This window comes from Lepus europaeus, chromosome 6 (genome assembly GCF_033115175.1).
Source record: "Lepus europaeus isolate LE1 chromosome 6, mLepTim1.pri, whole genome shotgun sequence".
Classification (NCBI taxonomy): domain Eukaryota; kingdom Metazoa; phylum Chordata; class Mammalia; order Lagomorpha; family Leporidae; genus Lepus; species Lepus europaeus.
Window position 1 is genome coordinate 110621090 of NC_084832.1, and position 23316 is coordinate 110644405.

The window sequence follows — 23316 nt, forward strand, 5'->3', positions numbered from 1 at the left end:
CCGTTGGTTCACCCCCCAATGGCCGCTGTGGCCGGCGCACCGCGCTGATCTGAAGCCAGGAGCCAGGTGCTTCTCCTGGTCTCCCATGTGGGTGCAGGGGCCCAAGCACTTGGGCTACCCTCCACTGCCCTCCCGGGCCACAGCAGAGAGCTGGACCAGAAGAGGAGCCACCGGGACAGAATCCGGTCCCAACCAGGACTAGAACCCGGTGTGCCAATGCCGCAGGTGGAGGATTAGCCTATTGAGCCATGGCGCTGGCCAGTATTATGACATTTAAACGCTTAACAATTTGCTCATGATATTGATAATATTGAGAGATATAGAAGCTGATATGTTGTATCCAAATAATGTTTATAAGGGCATACCAGGATTTTGTTTGTTGATATATCAATAATTTCATATATAACAACTTCTGTTGCAAACTTTTAATACCCATAAGATCAGGGCAAATTAAGCTATCAATTGCCAATCCCATATGTGATAAAAAATAAAAATAAGTTTTATAAATTTAAATAAGTTTTATACAATTTTCTTTCTAAGATAAATGTGGTGTATTGATCACCTTAACTGAGATCTTTGTCAACCTGTAATTCTTCTTTCTTCACTACCTGTATTTTAAATATTTTACTCTTGATTTATTTATAAAAGTATAAATATGCATATGTATTATAAGAAGATAGTGAATTTTATCTCTTGATTTCATTTTTAAAGGGATGTACAAATTCTCTGATTTTTCAGAATCTCTCCTGTGAACCAAATATTTATGAACAATTCTTCAAAATATTATATTTCTAATAAATAAAAAATGAAAAATAATTGTAAATAAAAATAGTAAATAAAATAATAGTAAATAAAAAATAAAAAAATCACTGGTGGTTATCTTTTTTGCATAATAATATGAATGTAATGGTTATTATCTTATTTAATTTATTGATACTACTGCCTTTCAGTAGATACTTTAGAGTTTTCTGATTACGGAAGGCATTTCAAAGTTTAATTCATTTTTATGACATTTCTAGTTTAAATTTGATTATATTGTGCTAAAATGTTATAATTTAATTCTTGCTCCAAGGGATTATTCATGAACCAAATTGACAGTCTTTAGAAATCACTCTAGATTTCGAGATTTTAGAAGTCACAACTTGATTAAATGTGATACAAATGACTGAATCTCTTTTTTTTTTTTTAAACTTTGTTCTGTTTTCAAGCTCTCTCAAGTATGATAAAAATATTGCCAAAATTGTGATATAAAGCAAGATTTTCTTCTGGCTCAGTATAATATTCATAGAACATTTATAGCAATAGATTATTGTATGGGAAAAAGGGTGCTTTTAGCTTTCTCCTTAAAACCAAGGTATGACCATCAACTTTGGAATACAGTAAATTGCATGGTATATTCCATGGACAATTGTTGAGATGTCCATAATCTTTGTAGATATTTTTTCCTCAGGATTTATTTATTTGTTTATTTGAAAGGCAGAAAGACAGAGAAAGAGGGATAGACTGAGTGAAAGCGAGAGAGAGAGATGGAGAAATACAGAGAGAATCATCCATTTGCTGATTTACTATCCAAATCCAGCAATAGAGAGGGCTGAGCTAAACTGAAGCCAGGAGCCTAGAACTCCGTCCAGGTCTCCCCTGTGCTTGGCAGGATCTCATTACTTGAGCCATCACTGCTACCCTCCCGGTGCTAAGGCAGATCAGAAACACAGAGTACTTGGGACTGGAACCAGTCAGCCTGATAGGATGCAGGTATGCCAGGCAGTGGCTTAACCCACTGTGCCATAACCCCTGCCCCTTGAAACAACTTTTCAAGAGCCAACATTGTGGTACAGTGGGGTAAGTTGCCACTTGGGATGCACAGATCCCATATCTAAGTACTGGTTCAAGTTACCGCTGCTCTGCTTCCAATTCAGCTACCTGCTCATGTACACAGAAGGGAAGCAGTTGAGAGGCCAACCGTTTGAGTCTCTGACACCCATGTGGGAGACCAGATGGATGAAGTTCTAGGTTTTTGACTTCTGCTTGGCCTAGCTCTGGCTGCTGCAGATATTTGGGAAGTAACCAGTGGATAAAAGATACCTCCCTCCCTCTCTCTCTCTCTCTCTCTCTCTCTCTCTCTCTCTGCCTTTCAAGTAAATAAATAAACCTCTTTTCAGAAAAAAAGGTCTAGTTATGGAAACATAACAAAGACCAGTTTTATCCCAAATATCTCTGCAAACCAAATAACGTAATTTTACCATTAAGCATGATTTTGCTTTACAAAAGGATACAAGTAATTATATTATTTATGTGCTTGATTTGGTTTAAATTTTAAAGAAGGCAAGTGTCAAGCATTATGTTAAAATCTTACGTCTTCTCTTGACCTGTTTTTCACTTTCTGTTTTCTCTTCCCATTTACCATCCTTCCCATGCCTTAAGTCTTGCTTTCTCTGACTCAAAAAGAAACTGGTCTGCCTCCACATATTTTCCATTTCAGCAGTCCCACTGACTCCATCTGTAAGTTCCCAGAGAGAAATCACATCCTCATGTTTCTACCAAGTTTTCTTTCTAACAACGTGACTCAAAGCACTGTTTTGTAGTCATGACCTGGTTCTTTCCGTGTAACTTAGTTTCTTTCTTCCTCTTCACCAAACAAACCAATATAAAAATTAATTTACCTTTGACCTTAAGGCATATAAAGGTTTGGTTTTCTTCTGATGTTTTCTCTCAGCAACTGCAATGGGCAGTTTGAAAAATAGATTGTGTGTGTATTGACACACAAGATAACATACACCCCAGGCACTGGGGAACCCATTCACCTCTCAAACCTACTGCCACCTTGTGGTGAAACAGAGCAACTGTGATAGATTTGTTTTTCATTCTCTCTACACCAGGTTTTCATAAATGTCTGTTTCAGAAAGGCTATTCGCATCTTTTAGGGAGTGTCTGTGTGTGTGTCTGTGTGCATGTGTGTGTGTGCATGTGTGTGTGTGCGCGTGCCTGCATATAGGCCATAGGACTTATATTTTAAGACATCTTACACTGGGAGAAAACACAACACCAACTAGTAACTCCTGGAACTTACCCTGCTGGTTCTTGTCATTCAGGAGCATAATTTAGTGCTTGTGAAATAGAAAGCTTTTTACACTGACATTTTGGCAGCAAAACTACGGTGAAGTGAAATACAGAGCTGTTCTTTATATATCTGCACACCCATACGGCAGAATGCTCAGTCGTGTACTGCTATGGGGTGTCCAGCCTAAATGTCAAAAGTCCAAAAGGCGCATGTGTGTAAGGAGATCTGGTGTCTGCAAAGCTGCCTTCTTATTTACTAGGAAAAGATGACATTGACTTTGGTGATGCCAGGATGTTTTAACTGTCCTTTAGGCTTACCCCCAACAAAAGCCCAGCTTTCTGTCTCATTGTTGAAAACAAGGTTAACGAGAATCTGGTGAGCTCTTAAGACAAAGAATAAAAATGATGAATGAGGATTACCAAAAGAGGTGGGGAGAATGACAGCAGGAAGTTACAGACCTCTTTTTATCTGATACTCATTCCTAGTCACTCTGTAAATATTAATTTATTCTATTGTCTACAGCAGGAAGATGACCACAGTCAGTTTTATCTGAACCAGCTTCTAGAATTTATGCATACTTGGAAAATATCCAGGTAAGACATTTTTTTACTTCTATTCCAAGACAACTTCTGACTGATCCTCAAATCACAATATTTTTTAGTTGATTATAAAAACTGTCCTTTCGTTAGTACAATGAAAGCTATTGTACCTTTAACAGATTACATTCTTTGGCAAATTCTGTTAGTAATTATCTGTTCTTCACAGTTATTCAGATATATTTGAAGAGATGCTAACACCTTTCAGAACAATCTAACATTCATTTGAAAATATGTCTGCTGATGCTTATTACATTTTCAACAATTCCTTTTCTCATCCATTTTGTGAATTTGGTTCTGCATGTGTCACTAAGCTCTTTGTAAAACTGCATTTCCAGACTTTGAAAGTTACTATCTCCTGCTTTTAATTTCTCTGGAGCTTCCTGAAAATAATTGGTATATCATCAACAGGGGAGTGTGAATTCAAATTAGAAAATCCAAGTGACAGTAAATGAAGATCTCCTAATTAATTATTATATCTAAATGCATGCACACATTATTTGGAAGAATAGACCCATCAGGAAACTAAACTGAGAAAAGACATCCATGCTATAGTTCGGGTATATTTCATATTAAAATGTTCTGAGGTGAACCAGCAAAGAATATTGTGTGGGAGACATATGTCATAAATTTGTAAAGGAAAACCTGATAAAAATGAACTAAAATTATTTTAATGTCTATTTATAATACTTATCACTTTGCATAGTTATTATACACTTTGCATACATTATCTCTTTTAATTCTCCCTAAAATTCTGGGACAATACATGTTGCTCTACTTCAGAATCAGTGAAATTGAAGTTCTGTGTGGTTAAATAATTTGTTCAAGGACATGCAGGTAATTAGTGGAAGGGCTAAAATCAAGTCTGTCTGGATTATGCAAAGACCACATTTTCTCAATAAACTAGTATCTTTTGCCATGTATTCCTCTCCTCTCCTCTACCTATCTATCCCCTACTATCAAAAAAATAGCCTCACACCATAAAATCATAAAGTGGCCAGGACTAGAAAGGACTTTAGACATAATCTAATCCAAATGTGCATTTAATAGCTAACTACAATGATCAGATGCAGATTCCTGTCAACATAGTATATTATTAGAGCCTGTAATTTCCTTCTTCCATAATAAGTCTAAGGAAATAAGAGTTGCAGAGAGAGAGATCAAATATGATAAAATTTTAAAAGGTAAAATATACATGGAAGACAAAGGACTATCTGAACTGATTTGTTAGAGGGGTGGTATGACCTTGAAAGTGCCTGCTAACTGGGGTCTGGAGAGTCAAGAACAGAGGCTGTAAGAAGACGCTTAGAGCTGGAAGTTCTCATTGTCCTCTTGTGTTACCCCTGCCATTGCCTAAAGCTTTGCAGAAGTCTGATGACCTTGGCCACTGGGCAGGGACAAGTGTCTTCAGGGATAAATCAGGGCAAAGCAAAAGCAAAGAGCAGCAGAGAAAAACTGTAAGAAGAAGCCTTGCTCTGACGTTGGTTCATTCACCCCTTCCCCCCGGCCCTCCCGTCAAGCCCCAGTGCAGTGGACACCAATGGATGTGTTTGTGTGTGCATGTGTGTATGTGTAAGAAATCTCCCAACACTGTTTCTCTATAAGTTAAAAAACAACAACAACAACAACAAAACAGCAGGAAGCTCAAGAATTTTGTTGGCCTTCACCCAAATATGTACTTATATGTCTTAAATTAATTTTATTACTTTGTTAATTTGAAAAGCAGAGAAACAAAATTCTCCCACCTGCAGTTTCACTACCCAAACGCCTTTGATAGCTACCTCTGAGTCAAGATGAAGCTAGGATCCAGATATCAGTTGGGGTCTCTCACATGGCTGGCAGGGACCCAACTACTTGAACCATCACCAGCTGCCTCCCAACATGCACATTCGCAGGAAGCTGGAGTCAGGAGCAGAACTGGGACTCCAACCCAGCTCTCTTATAGGGGATGTAGGTGGCTTAATCACTGTGCCAAATACCAGTTCCCACACAGATATTCAAAGCCACAGCCATGACTGAAGCCAAGTTACCAACTCTCACTGAGTTCTGCTTCCACATCCGTTGTGGTCTGAACCCCACCTCTTATCTTTCTGAGATGCTACGCAGTATAAGTCTTCCTACCCCTCCATTGACTTTTTTTAAAAATTTATTTGACAGGTATAGTTACAGACAGTGAGAGAGAGACAGAGAGAAAAGTCTTCCTTCCGTTGGTTCACCCCCCAAATGGCCACTACGGCCGGCGCTTCACCGATCCGAAGCCAGGAGCCAGGTGCTTCCTCCTGGTCTCCCATGCAGGTGTAGGAGCCCAAGAAATTGGCCCACCCTCCACTGCCTTTCCGGGCTGTAGCAGAGAACTGGACTGGAAGAGGAGCAACCAGGACTAGAACCCAGTGCCCATATGGGATGCCGGTGCCACAGGCAGAGGATTAACCAAGCGAGCCACGGCGCTGGCCCTCCATTGACTTTTGTCTTTGAACTGGCAGATGGGCTCCTATAAGAGTGATCATGTCACAGAGTGAGAAGGCAGTTACTAGAAATAGATTGATGCAATGTAAATGTTTTGGGCTGGGAAACTGATTAGGCAATTTAATTCAAGAAATGTCAAACAAATAAGAAGATGATGTAATTGTGTTTGGGAAAATAATTTTGAACAGTGAAGCCCAAATCACATGTATTCTAGCTAAGCATAAATAAAGATTCTGAAAATAAGAAATACTTAGGGAAGAAAAATGCAGAGTCTTAGTGTCAGAGGCAACTCTATCAATTAAAATATATGCCATTAACTCTGACTGAAATTCTCTATGAGATTTTGCATATTTAACTTTTCTTGATGTCAGGGTTTGCCATTATCTGCTTATGACTCCCTTTACAACTTATAGTGTGAATTGAGAGTAGTTTTATATAATAATCAAGACTTTGAAAGGCTTTGTTAATCTGTCATGATTTCTTTGGAATTATTAAATTTCTAAATATTTTTAATGCCTATCAAGTTCTAGAAACTTGATAATGCTCCCAACTGAAATATATTTAAAATTATATCAACAGTAATTCTTTTTATAGTATTCTTGCTATAGAATCATAGGCAAAATAGAGATTTTTGTGCTAAACATAAGTTCTTCTATGCAATCTTAACACAGTTTTTATTTTTTTCTTCCAGACAGTGCCTTTCAACAGTAATAAAAAAATATGACTTCCACCTGAAATGCTTGTTGAAAACCCAGGTATTAACTCGTTATTTCCTCCTTTAATTCAATAAGCATGTTTAAAGCAACTACTATTTTCCCAGAATTTCTGAAGTTTTTGAAGATACATGTCATAGAAAAGTATTGACAAGTAAGAAGATATTTGCAGTAAATGCCACAGACCTCTGTGTACACAGGACATATAAGATTGAGTGACTGATTTTACCCATTTGAACTGAATATTGAAAAACAAGCTTATGCTTTACAGTCAGAGAAGAAACAGTGTGAAGAAAGGTGGGGAGTACAGATAACTTTCAGCAAAGAACAACATGAACGGAACCAGAGAGCCAGGAAACAGCCTCGTGTGATTAAGAAATTATGTGAAATTTAGAATGGCTACAATCAGAGTTCAAGATGAGAGCCTGGAAAGAGAGCAGACAAAAGGGGCAGACAGGCCAAGTTATTATAGGATTTTATGGACATTTTATGGCCAATTTAATGATTTTCTAATTATCAGCTGATGACATGGGGCCATTACTCAAGGTTGTACATGACTGATGATGATGAGAGGAGCATTCCATTAGCCCAAAGAGATGATGAGGGCGTGGACTAATAATCTTCTAGTTTAGGGATGGAGATGAGGTGACATAATCAAAGCAGGTGCAAATGTGCAATTTACATGATTTGGTGGATGACTGTGGCTAATACAGGAAAGAGGTGCCTAGAATAACGCCAGATTCCCGACTGCTGACTGATTTCCTGGAGACACCAATTCACTAAAATAAGTGAAAAGAGGAGAAGTTTGCTTGATGGATTCTGTTAAAAGTGAGTGGGATTGGGTTACCTGTTGGGCATCCGAATAATGATGTCCATTAGGCAGAGCACTTCCTGCGTTTCTTACTCCGGAGAAGAGTTGATCTCCCACAGATGAAACATCACATTATTACAGGAAATTGTGTGAATTAGAGAAGCGAAGCATCTTTCTGCACTAAATAATTCACTCTCAGCTGGCTGTTCCTAATATTAATGAGCATTAAAGAGATCTGAAAATATTAAGTTATATTTCTTGATGTTGATACCAGATGTGTATGTGAATTCCAAACAAACAAGTAGACATGGCGTTGACAAATACGGGCTTTATATTATTTCCCAAGGTGCAATCTTCTCATTTTTATTTTGGTTTTCTTCCTTGGGTATGGCCTGAGTCTGGAAGCTTCAGATGTAAAAAAAATCCACAATTATATTGTTTTAAGTCTCATAAAAGTGTCATAATGACTACCTCTCTGACTCAGGTCTTCAAACTTTTGAAAATTGCCTTTTTTTTTAAAGATTTACTTATTTATTTGAAAAGCAGAGTTAGAGAGAGGCAGAGGCAGAGAGAAACAGTCTTCCATCCACTGGTTCATTCCTCAGATGGCTACAAGGAGCCAGGAGCTTCTTTTGGGTCTCCCATGCGGGTGCAGGGACCCAAGGACTTGGGCCATCTTCATCTGCTTTCCCAGGGCATAGCAGAGAGCTGGGTCAGAAGTGGAGCAGCCGAGACTCGAACAGGCACCCATATGGGATGCCAGCACTGCAGGCAGCGGCTTTACCCACTATGCCACAGTGCCAGCCCCATGAAAACTGTTCTTCTTAGTGTAGAACTTGATTCTTGGGGCACATTAAAATTTCAGTCTAAATCATTTTTATCTCTTGACTGTGGCTAAAGATACATTTGAGATAATGATAACATATTTGTGAGTGAATTTTAATTATTTCAATGTTTCAGCACTATTTGTGTGTTATAGGCACCTTTCCCCAATATACTTTTTGTGAATTTGTAACAATTCTTAATTTCTAAATTTAGAAATCTGATCATATTGCTCATGTAGGAAACCTCAATATATCCACTTTAAAAGAAACACTTGACCATTGTAAATTTTTCTAGTATGACTTAAAAAGTGTGAATATACCATAGGAACACCATCTTTTTTTGAAGATTAATTTTATTTATTTGAAAGACAGTTACAGAGAGAGATAGAGACAGAGAGAAAGAGATATTTTCCATCTGCTGGTTCACTCCCTAAATGGCCACAATGACCAGCACTGAACCAGTTCTAGGCTAGGAGCCAGGAGCTTTATCTGGGTCTCCCACATGAGTGCAGGGGCCCAAGGACTTGGGCCATCTTCTGCTTCCTCCAAGGCCCTCCCAGGCCCATTAGCAGGGAGCTGGATCGGAAGCAGAATAGCAGAGTCTCAAACTGGTGCCATATGGGATGCTGGCACTGCAGGCCGAGGCTTTAATGCGCTGTGCCACAGCACCAGCCCCAAGTCTGTAGCACTGGCAAACAGTGGTCATCACCCACAACTATTCTATGAATCAGTCACAATGTCTGCAGAGGAACTAAATGTAGAACAATGAGCATTTTCATTGAGATTTTTCCACTAAATAATTTTCCACTAAATAATATTTCCACTAAAATAATATCTGATAATAATAATTATCTAATATCACAGAGATAGACTGTGATATTATCAAATCATAATTTTGGACTATTTATTTGATAAGCATACTCATATGTTATTGTCCAAAACAGAATAATATCTTAGCATATCTACCAGACTTAGATTGTTATACATGATTTGAGAAAATAATAAGCATGCCATCTGAATAAATATGACTTGAATATTGTTGGATAATGTTTATTATTTATATTACCAAATATTTCATTTTTCAGAATGATTATTTCAATATATTTTAAACTTGTCTCATTTCACATTGGATATTCTGACCATCTTGTTAAGCAGCAAAGTTTCTAGGTAATTTACATAGAGCTTTTTCCATTGGATAGTTTTTCTTCTTTCTTCTATTTCACTCATATCCTTACCTGTACAGGATGTTTTCTGCATTCATCTTGTATTCTATATTTATTTTATTTTTAGAATTTCAGAAAAAGTAAGAGTAGTAAAAGAGGAAGAATTTTCTCCAAAATTCTCAATGAATGCTTACTTCATGCAAATTACTGAATTACTTGCTCACTGGAATCAAGACACATAGAAGTGAAAACTGCACTCAGCAGTTGTCGACAATCTAACTGGAGAGTCAGAATGGTCACATAACCAGTGTCCACTGAGTCGTGTACAAACAGAGCCACGCAGTGCAAAGCCACATCTCAGCAAGCAGAAAGAACCAACTGCCGATTTAAAATTGCTTCTACCTAGTAGATTCTAACACATCACGTCCAAAATTCTGATTAAAGTGTTAATTAGAATGTCCACAGAAAGTCAGCAATTCCTAGCACTGATGACAAACCTAACACAGGCGTCTAGTAACTGTTGAACGAATTGTGAATGAGATGGAGCAGGATTCAGGAAGATCAATTCATGCTTTAAAGTGTGGGTTGGCCTCAAGGAGCACCTGCTGGACTTGACAAGAACTAAGATCCTGCAAATTCTGCCATCTACCCCATGACCCAGAGGCTGTGACATGGAGTCAGGCAGAAAAACATGACATCTCGGATGTTTAGGTTTAAGTAACTCAGTGAGGAAGGCAGAATAACAGTTGTCTCACCCTTGTCCCTCTCTAAGAACCACACTGAACTCTGTTCATCTACAGAAAGGCAGAAACTATTATACATAAGAAGAAATGAAGGGGAACTTAGAGACTTCATAATGTGTAGTTAGCTTTTTAGAAATGAAGCTCTCTTAGTAAGAAGCAACTATATTCTTAGGTTTTCAGAAGTTTCAATTTCAAACACAACTGAAAAAAAAAATAACAGTGTTCGGCAGAATTTAGGAGCAGAAATTCTAATGTCAGACAGGTGTCCTTATCAACTTTTGACCAATGTGGAAATGTTTTATTAAAACTTCCTAGAAGATAATGAAATGTGATGCAATGGTGTTTTTAATAATTAAGGCAACAATGCATTCAAAGTGCTTGATATGGTAGTGATTCAAAGATAAAACCATTCAAGGAACAATAAGTACAGGTGTTATTTTATTGCCATGTGGCTACTATTTTTGTCACTTTCACTGAAATAGAGGACCATATAAGATCCAGAAGAGAAAACAATCCACAAAATTGATTTACGTTTATATCAGAGTGTAAGATAAGGTAAGAAAGGAGCAAAAAAGTCATAAGAATAAAATGGGAAAAAGGAATAGGAAGCACAGGTCCGTTGAAAGGTCACAAAAGGAGACTCAAAGAAATAAAGGAGATGATGTCAGGTCACAATAAAATACTACAAAATGCAAATCGAAACCTGTGTTAGAGGTAGGCTCTTGGTGCAGCAGCTGAGGTGCTGCTGGGGAAATCCACATCCTGTATCAAAGTGCTTGTTTGAAATTCTGATTCCTACACTCCCCATCCAGCTTCCTGCTGATGCATACCCTGGGAGGCAGCAGATGATGGCTCAAGTCATGGTGTACCTAGCGTACACATGGGGGACCTGGATTCAATTCTGGGCTTCTGGCTTTAGCCTCATCCAGGAGAGAGAGAGAGAGAGAGAGAGAGAGAGAGAGAGAGAGAGAGAGAGAGAGAGAGATCAATTTACACAGAAAGATCTCCTGTCCACTGGCTCATTCTCCAAATGCCCACAAATGCCCACAATAGCTAGGTTGGCCAAGCTGACGCCAGAAGATCAGAATTCAATCTGAGTCTCCCATCTGGGTGGCAAGAACCCAACTATCTTACCTACCACTTGATGCCTCCCAGGATCCATGTTAACAGGAAGCCAGATCAGAAGCAGAACCAGGATCAAGACCAGGCATTTGGAAAAGAAATGCAGACATCTCAACCCAACTGACATCTTAACCACTGAGACAAATGCTCACGCCAGTATGTGGATTATTAATAAGTGATTATTAATCAATTCTTTATTTTTTTAAAATTAACCGGCAGTTAATTGGCATGTGTCCATTTTCCCACATTTTTTAAACTATTTCAAATAGATTAATAAAAACTTTTGAATATATTTTTTCTTTTGGTTATTTGTAAATATTGTAATATTCTATTGTAAAATATTGTATTTTCTGCCAGTTGATGTGATGCGTTATCTTTTCACTTTGAATATGATGTTTGGCCTATTAGGTCAACTTTATCAAAGTTTAACTTATGGAAAAAAATCATGAGTACAATTTAATTAGTTTTAAAAATACATACCTATGTAGCCACTCATAAAATCAAGACATAAAATAGCTTATTGCTTCAGAATTATTCAAATGCCTCTTTGCACTTAGACTTTATCCAACCAGAGATTTAGTTATCCTAAATTTGGATTTCTTTTGCATTTTTAAGATTTTTCTATAAATGGAGTCATATATGCAGTTTAAGAGAATTCCTGTTGCTCTCCATGCTCACCATTATTTGATCTCACCAGTGGTTTCATTTTGGCCTTTTTAGTGACCACTTAGCTGTAGTTCCTCATGTCTTTGATATGCCTTTCCTTAATGACTGCAGATGCTGGAGGCTGGCCTTTCACATACCTCATTTACTCGAGAAACTTTTAAAATATTTTGCCAATGTTTTAAATGGAGCTATATGTCTTTTTGCTATTGAACTATAAGATTTCTCACATAATGCAGATGAAATTCAACTGTAAGATGTATGATATATGTATTGAAAATATTTTCTCCCAATCTGTGGCTAATTTTTTTATTTTTTCATTTACTTATGTCACTCAAAGAAGAGTTTTAATTTTATGAAGTCAATTTTAATTTTTTGTTTTACAGTTTATAAATTTTAAACTCAAGATTTACCTGATCAAGTTAACCTGTATTTTCTTACTTTTTTTCAAAACAATTTATATTTTTAGTTGCTGATTTAGCTATACTATCTATTTTAAGTTTCTATTTGCTTGGGAGTAAACATAAAAGATATTTGCTTTTTCTAAAAAGATATTTAGTTTTTTGAATAATTTATTTTTAAAAAGATTTTGTCCTCTGCCTGCAGTGCCAGCACACCAGGTTCTAGTCCCAGTCGGGGTGCCAGAGTCTGTCCCGGTCGCTCCTCTTCCTGTCCAGCTCTCTGCTATGGCCAGGGAGTGCAGTGGAGGATGACCCAAGTCCTTGGGTCCTGCACCCGCATGGGAGACCACAAGAAGCACCTGGCTCCTGGCTTCGGATCAGCATGGTGCGCCTGCCGCAGCGACCATTGGAGGGTGAACCAATGGAAAAAGGAAGACCTTTCTCTCTGTTTCTCTCTCTCTCTGTCCACTCTGCCTGTCAAAAAAAAAAAAAAAAGATTTTGTTTTATTTATTTGAAAAGTAGAGTTACAGAGTTGAGAGTGAGGGAGAGAGCCAGGGAGGAAGATCCTCCATTTGCTGGTCCACTCCCCAAAAGATCACAACAGCTAGGGCTGGGCCAGGATGAAGCCAGGAGCCATGACCTTCATCCAGGTCTCCTATGTGCATTAGGGGCCCATGCACTTGTTTCCAACGCACGTTAGCAGGAAGCTGATCAGAAGTGGAGCAGTCAAGACAAGAACCAATGATCAAATGCGATGACAGTGTTGCGGGCGGCTTAACCAGCTGCTCCACAACACCAGCCCAATTGAGTCATTCAATTAAAATGGTATGCTTTCCTCAGTTACATAATCTTGGGAACATTGTCAGAAACAAGCATCCATGTATGTGTGGCCATCTATGTAGGGTCTACATTCTCTATTCTGTTTTGTGAATCTATGTGCCTATCCTTACATCAATTCAACAGCCTTAATTGCCATATTTTTATGGAAAGTTCTGACATCAGATAATAGAATTTTTCTCCAACATTATTTTTTGAAAAGTAGTGTTTGGCTATTCTAGGTACTTTGCTACAATGATGTTGACTCTACTAAATTACTCAAAGAGAAATTGATATTTTAAAATATTGAATTTTCTGATTCATGAGCATCCAATTTTTTCTAATCCATCTCATTGTTCATATTTTCTTCAATTTATTTCAACCATGTTTTGTACTTTATTGTACAGGTATAGTACATATGTAATTAAGTTTATCTTCATATATATTTCATGTTTTTGTACAGTGTTATAAATGATATTTATGTAATTTTCCAGTTTTTGTTATAAATATCCACAAATAGAATTAACTTTAGGGGCCGTCACTGCATAGTAGGTTAATCCTCCACCTGCTGTGCAGGCATCCCATATGAGCACTGATTCTAGTTCCGGCTGCTCCTCTTCCAATCCAGCCCTCTTCTGTGGCCTGGGAAAGCAGTAGAAGATGGCCTAAGTGCTTGGGCCCCTGTACCGCATGGGAGACCTGGCTCCTGGCTTCGGATCGGCACAGCTCCGGCTGTTGCGGCCATTTGGGGAGTGAATCAACAGAAGGAAGACCTTTCTCTCTGTCTCTCCCTCTCACTGTCTGTAACTCTACCTCTCAAATAAATAAATAAAATATTAAAAAATTAACTTTCATATTATGATCTTGAATACTGTGTCTCATTGAATTATCTTTTTATTCTTTGAACTATTTTTTAGATTCCTTAGGATTTTCACATATCTAATTATGTCATTTGTGAAACAGTTTTGCTTTTTCTCTCCCAAATTGTGGCATACTACTTTAGGCCACCATTTGCAATGCTGGCATCCCATATCATTGTGCCGATTTCAGTCCTACCTACTCTGCTTTTGATCCAAATTCCTACAAGGTGCCTCAGAAGGTATTGGAAGATGACTGAAATACCTTGGCCCCTACCAAATACATGAGAGACCAGAGTTCCAAGATCCTAACATCAGACTGTCTCAGCCCTCAGGCATTTGGGGAGTAAACCGCTGGATAGATATTCTCTCTCTCTCTCTCTCTCTCTCTCTCTCTCTCTCTCTCTCTCTTCCCCTCTTCCTCTCCCCCTGCTCCACTCCCTCTTCCCCTCCCTCTCCCTCCCCCTCCCTTTCCCTTTCTCCCTCTGTCCCTCCTCTTCCCCCTCCCCCTCCCCTTCCCCTGGTTCTCAATAAAACCAGGAGTCTGGAATTCTATCCAGGTCTCTCATGTGGGTGGTAGTGGCACAAACACCTGAGCTATCTTCCATGGCCTTCCTAGGCACATTAGTGGAGATCTGGATAGGAAGTGGAGTAACCAGGACTGGAATCACCACTCTGATAGGAGATGCCAGCATCACAGGTAGTGCCTTAATCTGCTGTACCACTTGCTGCTCAAAGTACTATGTTTAGAAAATTATTTCATTCATTAATTAAACTATTTGCTCTTGAATTTTCTCTGTGGAAAAGATTTAAATTATGTATGTATTCAATTTTTTAAAAATTTGAAAAATTGACAAAGAACTTCATTTTTAGAGCTTTCAATTCATATATTTCCCTCTGAATCTTAGTAGGATTCCATCTGTTTTTTAAAGATTTATTTATTTATTTGAAAGGCAGAGTTACAGAGAGGTAGAAGCAGAGAGAGAGAGAGAGAGAGGTCTTCCATCTGCTGGTTCACTTCCAAAATGGCTGCAATGGTGGGAGCTGGTTCAATCTGAAGCCAAGAGCCAGGAGCTTCTTTTGGGTCTCTCACGTGGGTGCAAGGGCCCAAGGACTTGGGCCATCATCTACTGCTTTCCCAGGCCATAGCAGAGAGCTGGATTGGAAGTGGATCAGTCAGGACTTGAAACAGCGCCCACATGGGATGCTGACACTGCAGGCGGCAGCCTTACCTGCCATGCCAAAGTCCCGGCCCCTCCCATACATCTTGATATGTTTGTCCACTGTCTCTTTGAATAACTCTGTCTCATTCTTACCTCTCCAGAACCCTAATTATACATACGAGTCTCTGTGACAGCTTTTAGACGTTGGGCTCTTGCTTTCCCCATATTCCTTTTTTCCACTTTGTTTTCAGTCAGGATAATTTCTCTTAATCAGTTTTCACTTTCATTGATACTGTCCTTAGCTTGCTCAATATGCTGTTGAATTCATTGAAGGACTTAGTCACATTTAATATCCTGTATATTTTAGAGTTCTATAATTCCATTTGACTATTCAAGCTTCTACATCTCTGCTAAATGTACCCATATATTTGTATATGTTATCCACATTTCCCCCTAGATCTTGTAGCATGTTAATGATAGTTATTAAAAAGTCCCTGCACAACAGTTCTAACATCTAGGTTATTTCTAGGGGTGGTTTTATTCATTGCTTTTCTTGATTGCTCTTTACGTATTTGTTAACTGGCAATAGGTTTCTGTGTGGAAGCTAATTTTTCAAAAAATGCTAGACATCATGTGTAGAACAGTATTAAAGATCAAGGAAAAGTTTGTTTATGCCTGGAAGTAGTGTTCTGTTGCGCTATTAGAATATAAGGATTATGCAATCTGGACCTTATTTGAGATTTATTTCTGTTTTGTCATGATCACTATATTCAGAGCACTGCACACTTCAAATTTAGTTAGCTTAGTACTTGGCTTACTGTTGAATTTGTGGAGGATGGGGTATTTTTCAGTGTTCGTGTTTCACCCTCAGGTTTCAACAAGTCCTGCTTTCCTGTGCCATGGAGAAAGTCTCTTTCAATATGTCTGTCCCTCTCCCAGAAGTAGTCTGCTGCTGCTGCTTATTCCTAAATAATGGAGTTTTTTGGTGGTGGGGTCAAGTGCATTTTATGTTGTAATAAACCAATCACAGCCTCAGACTGACATTATATTAAGCTTAATTATTGGAATTTTCTTAGCATTTCTGACTCTTCCACATAGCAGGCAAAGCCTGCCCTGTGACTGCATCTAACCCTGGGCAGGAAGCAGTTTACTGTTCCTCCTCCCAGTCTTACCTGACCTCTGATTGTCATCCAAGTAGGATGCTCGGCCCAAGTTGATTTATATTCCCCTCTCTGGGATCACAAGGGTTTTGCTTCTCCCTTACCCTCATCAGCAAAGGGTCTTCACCTATTGCCTACCTCTTCCCCATAGACAGACTCTCTTGCTTTCTACCTTTTCTGGAGATGCAAAGGATTTTTGCTTTGGCTCAGGCTCATAGAGGGTTCCCTGTCCAACCCCCAGATGCTTGAAATTTTCACTTCTTGGGAGAGAAGGATGCTTATGAGTGGAAGGGGCTTTATGCCTACCCCATAGATAACAGCTGACCTAATCAGCTGCACCATTCACACCAGCCTACAAGTTGTCTGTATTGCTTTGATATTTGCCCTGCAACATTGGTAGGTATCCATGGAAAAAGAGCTTGCAAGAGATTATAAACTTATCCTATATCTTGAGCTACCTGGTCTTCCAAACTGGTAAGCTAGTTCACATCTGACCTTTAAGAATTTGTTAAAATTTTAGATGTCTTCTTCTTATCCAGTTGTCTGGTGGCCTCCTCTTTCTACTGTGTTCTGTCAAAGAAGCATGTCCCGTTTCTCCTTGGAGGAGCCTGTCACACTGGAGCTCAGTTTACATGGTCACCTTGTCACCTCAAGTATGTGCTAGGGTCAGGAAAAGTTATGATTTTGTGTATTTTCTGACTTTTTCATTCTTACAGTGAGACCAGTGTCCTATATTTTAAGCCAAATTGTAACTCCAAAGACTGTTTTTAAACTTTAAGAAAAACATTTTTATGATAGTCCTATCTACTGAAAGTGAAATGAAAAGCACTACATTTTCAATTTATCTCTAAACTCATTAATTGCATTTGATCATTTTCAATATGAATATATAAATGGAAACTCATTAAAGTCTACATAATGTCTGGAAGATGACAAGCTGTGCTTGGCTGTTGAAATGTGTATTACTTTAATAGCCATCACAGCTAAATGAAAGGGAGAAAAAACTCTAATTCTTTCTTGTTTCTTGTTTTGTTTTCCAGAAAAATGTGGAGGAAGAATGTTTGTCACCAGCCTTCTCTGAGGCTCAAAATGCTTTTCAGGTATACTTGAAATTTAAAGTATTAGAATGCTACTCCTTCAAAATCTATGATATATCAAATATTTTATAAGATAAGCTTGGAATAAAAGCCATAAAATAACATCATAATCTTACTCTTGTTTTTGTTTTCATTGACCCAAAGGATCAAAGTCAGAAAGAATTCAGAGGCGGTATAATCCAAACTCTTACAAAATGTAAAAAGCTCTTTTAACCACTCCTGATTTCTTGCATGCCTGTAATGTAGAGGCACTCTCAACTCACAAGGCAGCCTACTCAGTGTTTGGACAAGTAATCTGGACCAAGATTTTTCCAATATCAAGCCAAAAAGAAAAAGAAAACACTCTACATCTGCAACCATTTGTTCTAATTTATCATTTTAAATCTACTTAAAATAAATCTGCTCCCCTTTAACCTGAAAGACCATAAACTACTTGAAAATGATTATCATGTTTCATTTGTCCCCTTTTCCAAGCCAAAATTTCCCAATACCATACACTAACTTTCTGTTGATGTCCACAAAGCTGTGACTTAGGACTTGTGTCTGCAGCGTGCACTCCAAGTGTGACCCAAACTTTCTCCTCCATTACTGAAATATTAGATGTTTTAAAATGTTGTGCATTGAGTTTTCAAGTTTTTTGTGTCTAAATTCTCTCTCATGATAATCATATGCATCGCTTCGCCAGGTATCACATGTATAAAAATTATGCCCAAATCTTGCTCAATAGCTCCTGAAATAGGGTGCTAATCCTATATTTTGTCTGTGTGCCTATAGAGTTTTATGTGCTGTGGATCCCTCACCATAGGAGTTGGGAATTATAGGATGATTAATCCCCTCCTGCTATGGTGTGTGTGTGTGTGTGTTCATGTATCTATCTATATCTTTTTATATATGTGTATTTTGGGAGAAACCAAGGCTTGCAGTTTGATACATGTTTAATTTTGCACTTAGTTCTGCTAGGGTTTAAAATAGTCATGATAACCCAGTACAATTTTTTACATCAATTCTCTCTTTAAAAAATTTTAATACAATTTTTTCATATTAATTTTTCTCCCTTTGTGTGGTGTAGATTAACACTCCACAAAGCACATAACACAGACTAGGGTTTCAATTTCTCAGGTAATCATTTTCTTCACGCAGAGACTGGGGGGGCAGAGAAGCTTGCTCAGTGATTCTTTGGGTCCTCTGCTATATCAGTGATTTATTCAGTGCTTGGAGTTTATTCAAGGATCTTAGTCCCAGTTCTGCCAACTTCCCCACCTCCACCAAACTGAGCTGCAGACAGAGGGAGAGACACAGAGAGAGGTCTTCCATCCACTGGTTCACTCCCCAAATGGCTGCAACAGCTGGAGCTGGGCCGATCTGCCGCCAGGAGCTTCTTCCAGGTCTCCCATGTGGGTGCAGGGGCCCAAGTGCTTGGACCATCTTCCACTGCTTTCCCAGGCCATTAGCAGGGAGCTGGCTTGAAAGAGGAGCAGCCAGAACAGGAATCAGCACCTATATGGGATGCCAGTGCCACAGGCGAAGGCTTAGCCTTCTACACCACAGCGCCGGTCCCCTGACTATTACTGATTTCTCACATAAATGAAACAAGTGACATATTTCTATATGGATTATTTGCAACTTTTTCTTCTTAGAATTGGGTATTTTAATCTGTGAAAGACTTAAAATGTATCCCAACTAAATTTTATCTTCTTACTTTCAGCACATTAAAGAAAACTGTTCCTATGCTTCAAACCTCTGAATTTGCCTTTCATGGTATTAATTAGTTATTCTTCCTCAGTTTTTGTCAACAGTTTTGAGTATTTGTAAAAACACTTAGAGGTACTGTTGACATATTCAAAAGTATTATTTTGCCATAAAAGACACAAAATAGTATTCCACTCATGTAAAATTCATGTAGTATATTTATTTTGATAATACTTTATTAATCAGTGCTCTAGAATTAATACACTTAAAATCTTTTTGTACTTTGAATTCCTATCTTTGTCAGAAAAACATGAAAAAAAATCTTCCACCTCTTCCTAGAATATGGTGTGCCTCCATGGAAATGACTGTGGTACTATGGCCAAGCTGATGTGTTTTGAAAGCCAGGATTGTTTGTAGTATAGATAATGTACATAAAGATACTGTAAAATGAAAGATGATTAGCATAGATTTAAGAAGAAAAAGATTTCTCATCGTATTTAATAATAATATATGGAGAAAAATAAGGTCCTTTTTAAATAAGGCTTATTTGAGAACCTGTGCAAAGTTAAAATATAGAAAAGCTAATGAAAAGCTCTTAGAACAGTGACCCTAAAATCTGTGTATAGCTTCAAGGCAGGCGGAATTTTGATTTTTAGAAGAATTTGTCATGTGGATGACATGCACTGTGGATGTCTGTCATCACTGATTATTTAGAAACAGCTTTTGCTTGAAGGATAGTGTGATCCAATGATTACCAAATACCCTGACAACATAATTGATTGTCCCAAATCTGGTCTGAAATGAGAATCTAGTTTGGCAAATTTTCCTTGGAACACTCATTCCAAAAGCATATGTTCTGAAGCTTTATAAGGACCTGCCATCATGAGCTTGTTTTCAAAATATTTGGCACCCATCACAACTTTGTCAATGTTTTGTTATTTCCCCTTTGCTTTGCTGTACTTAGAGTTAACTTAGTTACCTTTGAGCATTCACTTAACACAAATTCACAAAATAATGAGAATCTTCAGAACTTTCATCTAAGAATATTTTATTCTATTTTCTTTTCAAAGATGTATTTTGAAGACACTAGATAAACTAGTATCTTCTCTATTTTGACAAATACTAAGATGTTAATCTTGTCATCCACAGCAAAACGTGAATAATATTATTGAAGAAGTTAAAAATATATGCAGTGTTCTGGCCTGTGTGGAAACCAAACAAATCACAGATGCAGTAAATGAACTAAATCTAATGCTTCAGAGAAAATCAGAGGTAAATATATTCATTTATTACACTGTTATTACTTAAACCTCAGTTCAATAATTAATTAAGGAGAAAGACTTTTGAATAATAACTAAATATCTGTGCATGTAGTTGTGTGTGTTTGGGTGTGTGTGTGTGTGTGTGTGTGTCCACAGTATGTTTCAATCATTTGGGGAGTAATGGCACCTTGATTCCATTATGCCAAATGAATTTAATTAAATTAAAAGGAAGTTCATTACACCTTTGAAGTTTGTAAACAATTGAAAAGTTCCAAGAGAAGTTGAAGTCAATCCTACAATTTATTAAGTTGAATGGGCTTAAATAATATTTCCATACAAATGTTTGCATAGGCATTAATAGCTCTCCTGTGCACCAGTGTATACAAATATAAATGCCCATACTTGCTTGTGCAAGTCATATTTAGGAAAGAAGAAATCAGTTTTGTGGTATATTTTGTCAAATTTGCAGTACACACTGCTTCTACGACTTCTGGGTGACTTTTTTCTGGATCTTACATCCTGTAATAATTTCCTGATTTTCTTTTCTTTTAAAAGAGCATTATTTTTTTTAAATCTCAGACATCTCATATGTAATTGTAAGTATAATTATTGACCCCTCAAAATAAGACAATTGGGTGACAATAAATGAATCACAAAAATAAATTTGGTTACACATTTAGCAGATGGTAAAACAGAAAGATAAAACAATAATAATAGTGATATGAGCACAGTAGTCCCCATTTGCATAGGGATATGTTCCAAGACCCCATGGGTATACGTGAAGCCACAGACATATCTGAATTCTATGTAAACTATGTTTTTCGCTATAAATACAAACATTTGATGTATAGACTAGGCACATTATGATATTAACAATAATAATTATCACCAAATTAGAATACAACAGATTACTGTAATAAAATTGCCATCATTACTACTCTTGTACATTGCAGCCATTATTAAGTAAAGGAAGGCTCACTTATACACAAGCACTGTCATAGGCAACCTGAGATCTGATAAACAACCGGGCTTACTAAGTGACTTGTGCACTGGATGGACAAGGGATGGTTCCTGTCCAAGGCAAGGAGGAGGGCTTTGGTGAAACTTCATCCCATTACTCAGAATGGCACTCAATTTAAAAGTTATAACTTGCGTACATCAATCATTTTCCATTTAATATTTTCAAGATATTGCAGAAAGTGAAATGTGGATGAGGGGGAACTACTGTAATTAATGCTTGATGGTATATAACAATATAGAAAATAGTTTCATAGTGTTTAAATAATATAATATCAATAAACCCCAAATTTTAATATCTAAAGCTGATTTATTTCTTTAAATTTTGCTTAAAGAGGTAACACTATTTTATATTTTCATTATAAAAGGAAATAGAATAGTTGTATTGTCTCCAAGACTGTTTTTGTGTGAATATTAAGACCTATTCCTTATGTAACAAATCTGATGTAATCACATTTAATTGGAGTACATTTTTCCATTCTGTCAGAGTGAAAAACTTATGCCATAGTCTTGGAAAATATACCTTCATATGTCTTCAAAATAAACAGTTTGATAAACTGAAAAACTTGGGAATTACATGGTGTTAACAAAGAGCCTCTTAATACGTGAAGTTAAGTAAGTTACCAAGGGAGTGAGAGTTCACTTTAAACAAGCAATTACTTTTTCTTCAAGTCTCATATTTTGGAGTTGTTAAAAGCTCCTAGAACTAACAATGAAATACAATGAGCTTAGGGAAATAAAAACATGATTTGAATGCAAGATCTACCCATTTCTAGCTAAACATTCTTTGAAAAATTAATTTCACTGAATTTCAGTTGTTCTCATCTCTAAAACAGAAAAAATAACACAAGATTTTTAGGGTTATTCAAGTGTAGGAAATAATGTTAATGAATGAATCACATGCTAGTGTAGCTTGAATGAGAGTCATAATTATTACTGGAGGAAGTGGGGATGGTGCTGGTAGTAGACTGTGAGAATCTTCCCCAAGATGAAGGTTTTAATTCTTACAGAGGCCAGACAGATACCAATCATGTCACTGCCATTGAGTATGGTTAGCCCTGTGGCAAATAGGAGCCACTGTAAGAGGTGGGGACCAGATGTGAGAATGTGAGCATCTATCTTCCTGTCTGTTAAGAATAATTGTTATGTTCAACTCTTATGTCTGACTCCTAGTAGTTAGTAGCAACAAATAATCAAAGAATCTGGGAAACATAATTTATAATGAAGCAGTTGAAATGATGTTAAAGTATTCCTAGACACAGGAAGCTTTATCTTCAGAACATTCATTCTGAAACTCCATAAAAGAACAAAAATGGCAATTTTCTCAGAAATATAATACTTGTAATATATCTGAAATCAAAACAACACTTTACAGAGAAATTGGTTATTTCCCAGGAAAGCCACAAACAATTATAATGCTAAGGAAAGCTCAATTCACATCTTATATTTCTTATGTATTTACAAGCACTAAAATTTGTGTCATTTTTCTTTGTAGCTTAATAACTCAAAATGTCTAAATATTTATCTTATATTTTGATAAATCTGGAATGTGTTACATGTATGCAACAAAGAAAAGAGTTTACAATTATGAGTATTGTTTAATATATGGCACAGCCAAAATAGTGTAATGCAAAAATATAAAATATAATCCTATTTAGTTTGAGAAGATTTTAAACGTTCATTTATTCTCCATC

At 37.3% G+C, this 23316-nt stretch overlaps 1 protein-coding gene across 2 annotated transcripts in view; it reads left to right on the forward strand.

The window, feature by feature from the left end:
• Positions 1–23316, forward strand: part of PIK3C2G (phosphatidylinositol-4-phosphate 3-kinase catalytic subunit type 2 gamma) — a 445304-nt gene that overhangs the window by 86084 nt on the left and 335904 nt on the right. Inside the window, exons 7-10 of one of the 2 annotated variants that reach the window (XM_062194891.1) lie at positions 3581–3651; positions 6812–6875; positions 17598–17657; positions 20493–20615. In XM_062194891.1, coding sequence (XP_062050875.1) covers positions 3581–3651; positions 6812–6875; positions 17598–17657; positions 20493–20615 — 318 coding nt within the window. The remainder of the gene's footprint in view (positions 1–3580; positions 3652–6811; positions 6876–17597; positions 17658–20492; positions 20616–23316) is intronic. The other variant, XM_062194892.1, reaches the window with a different exon arrangement.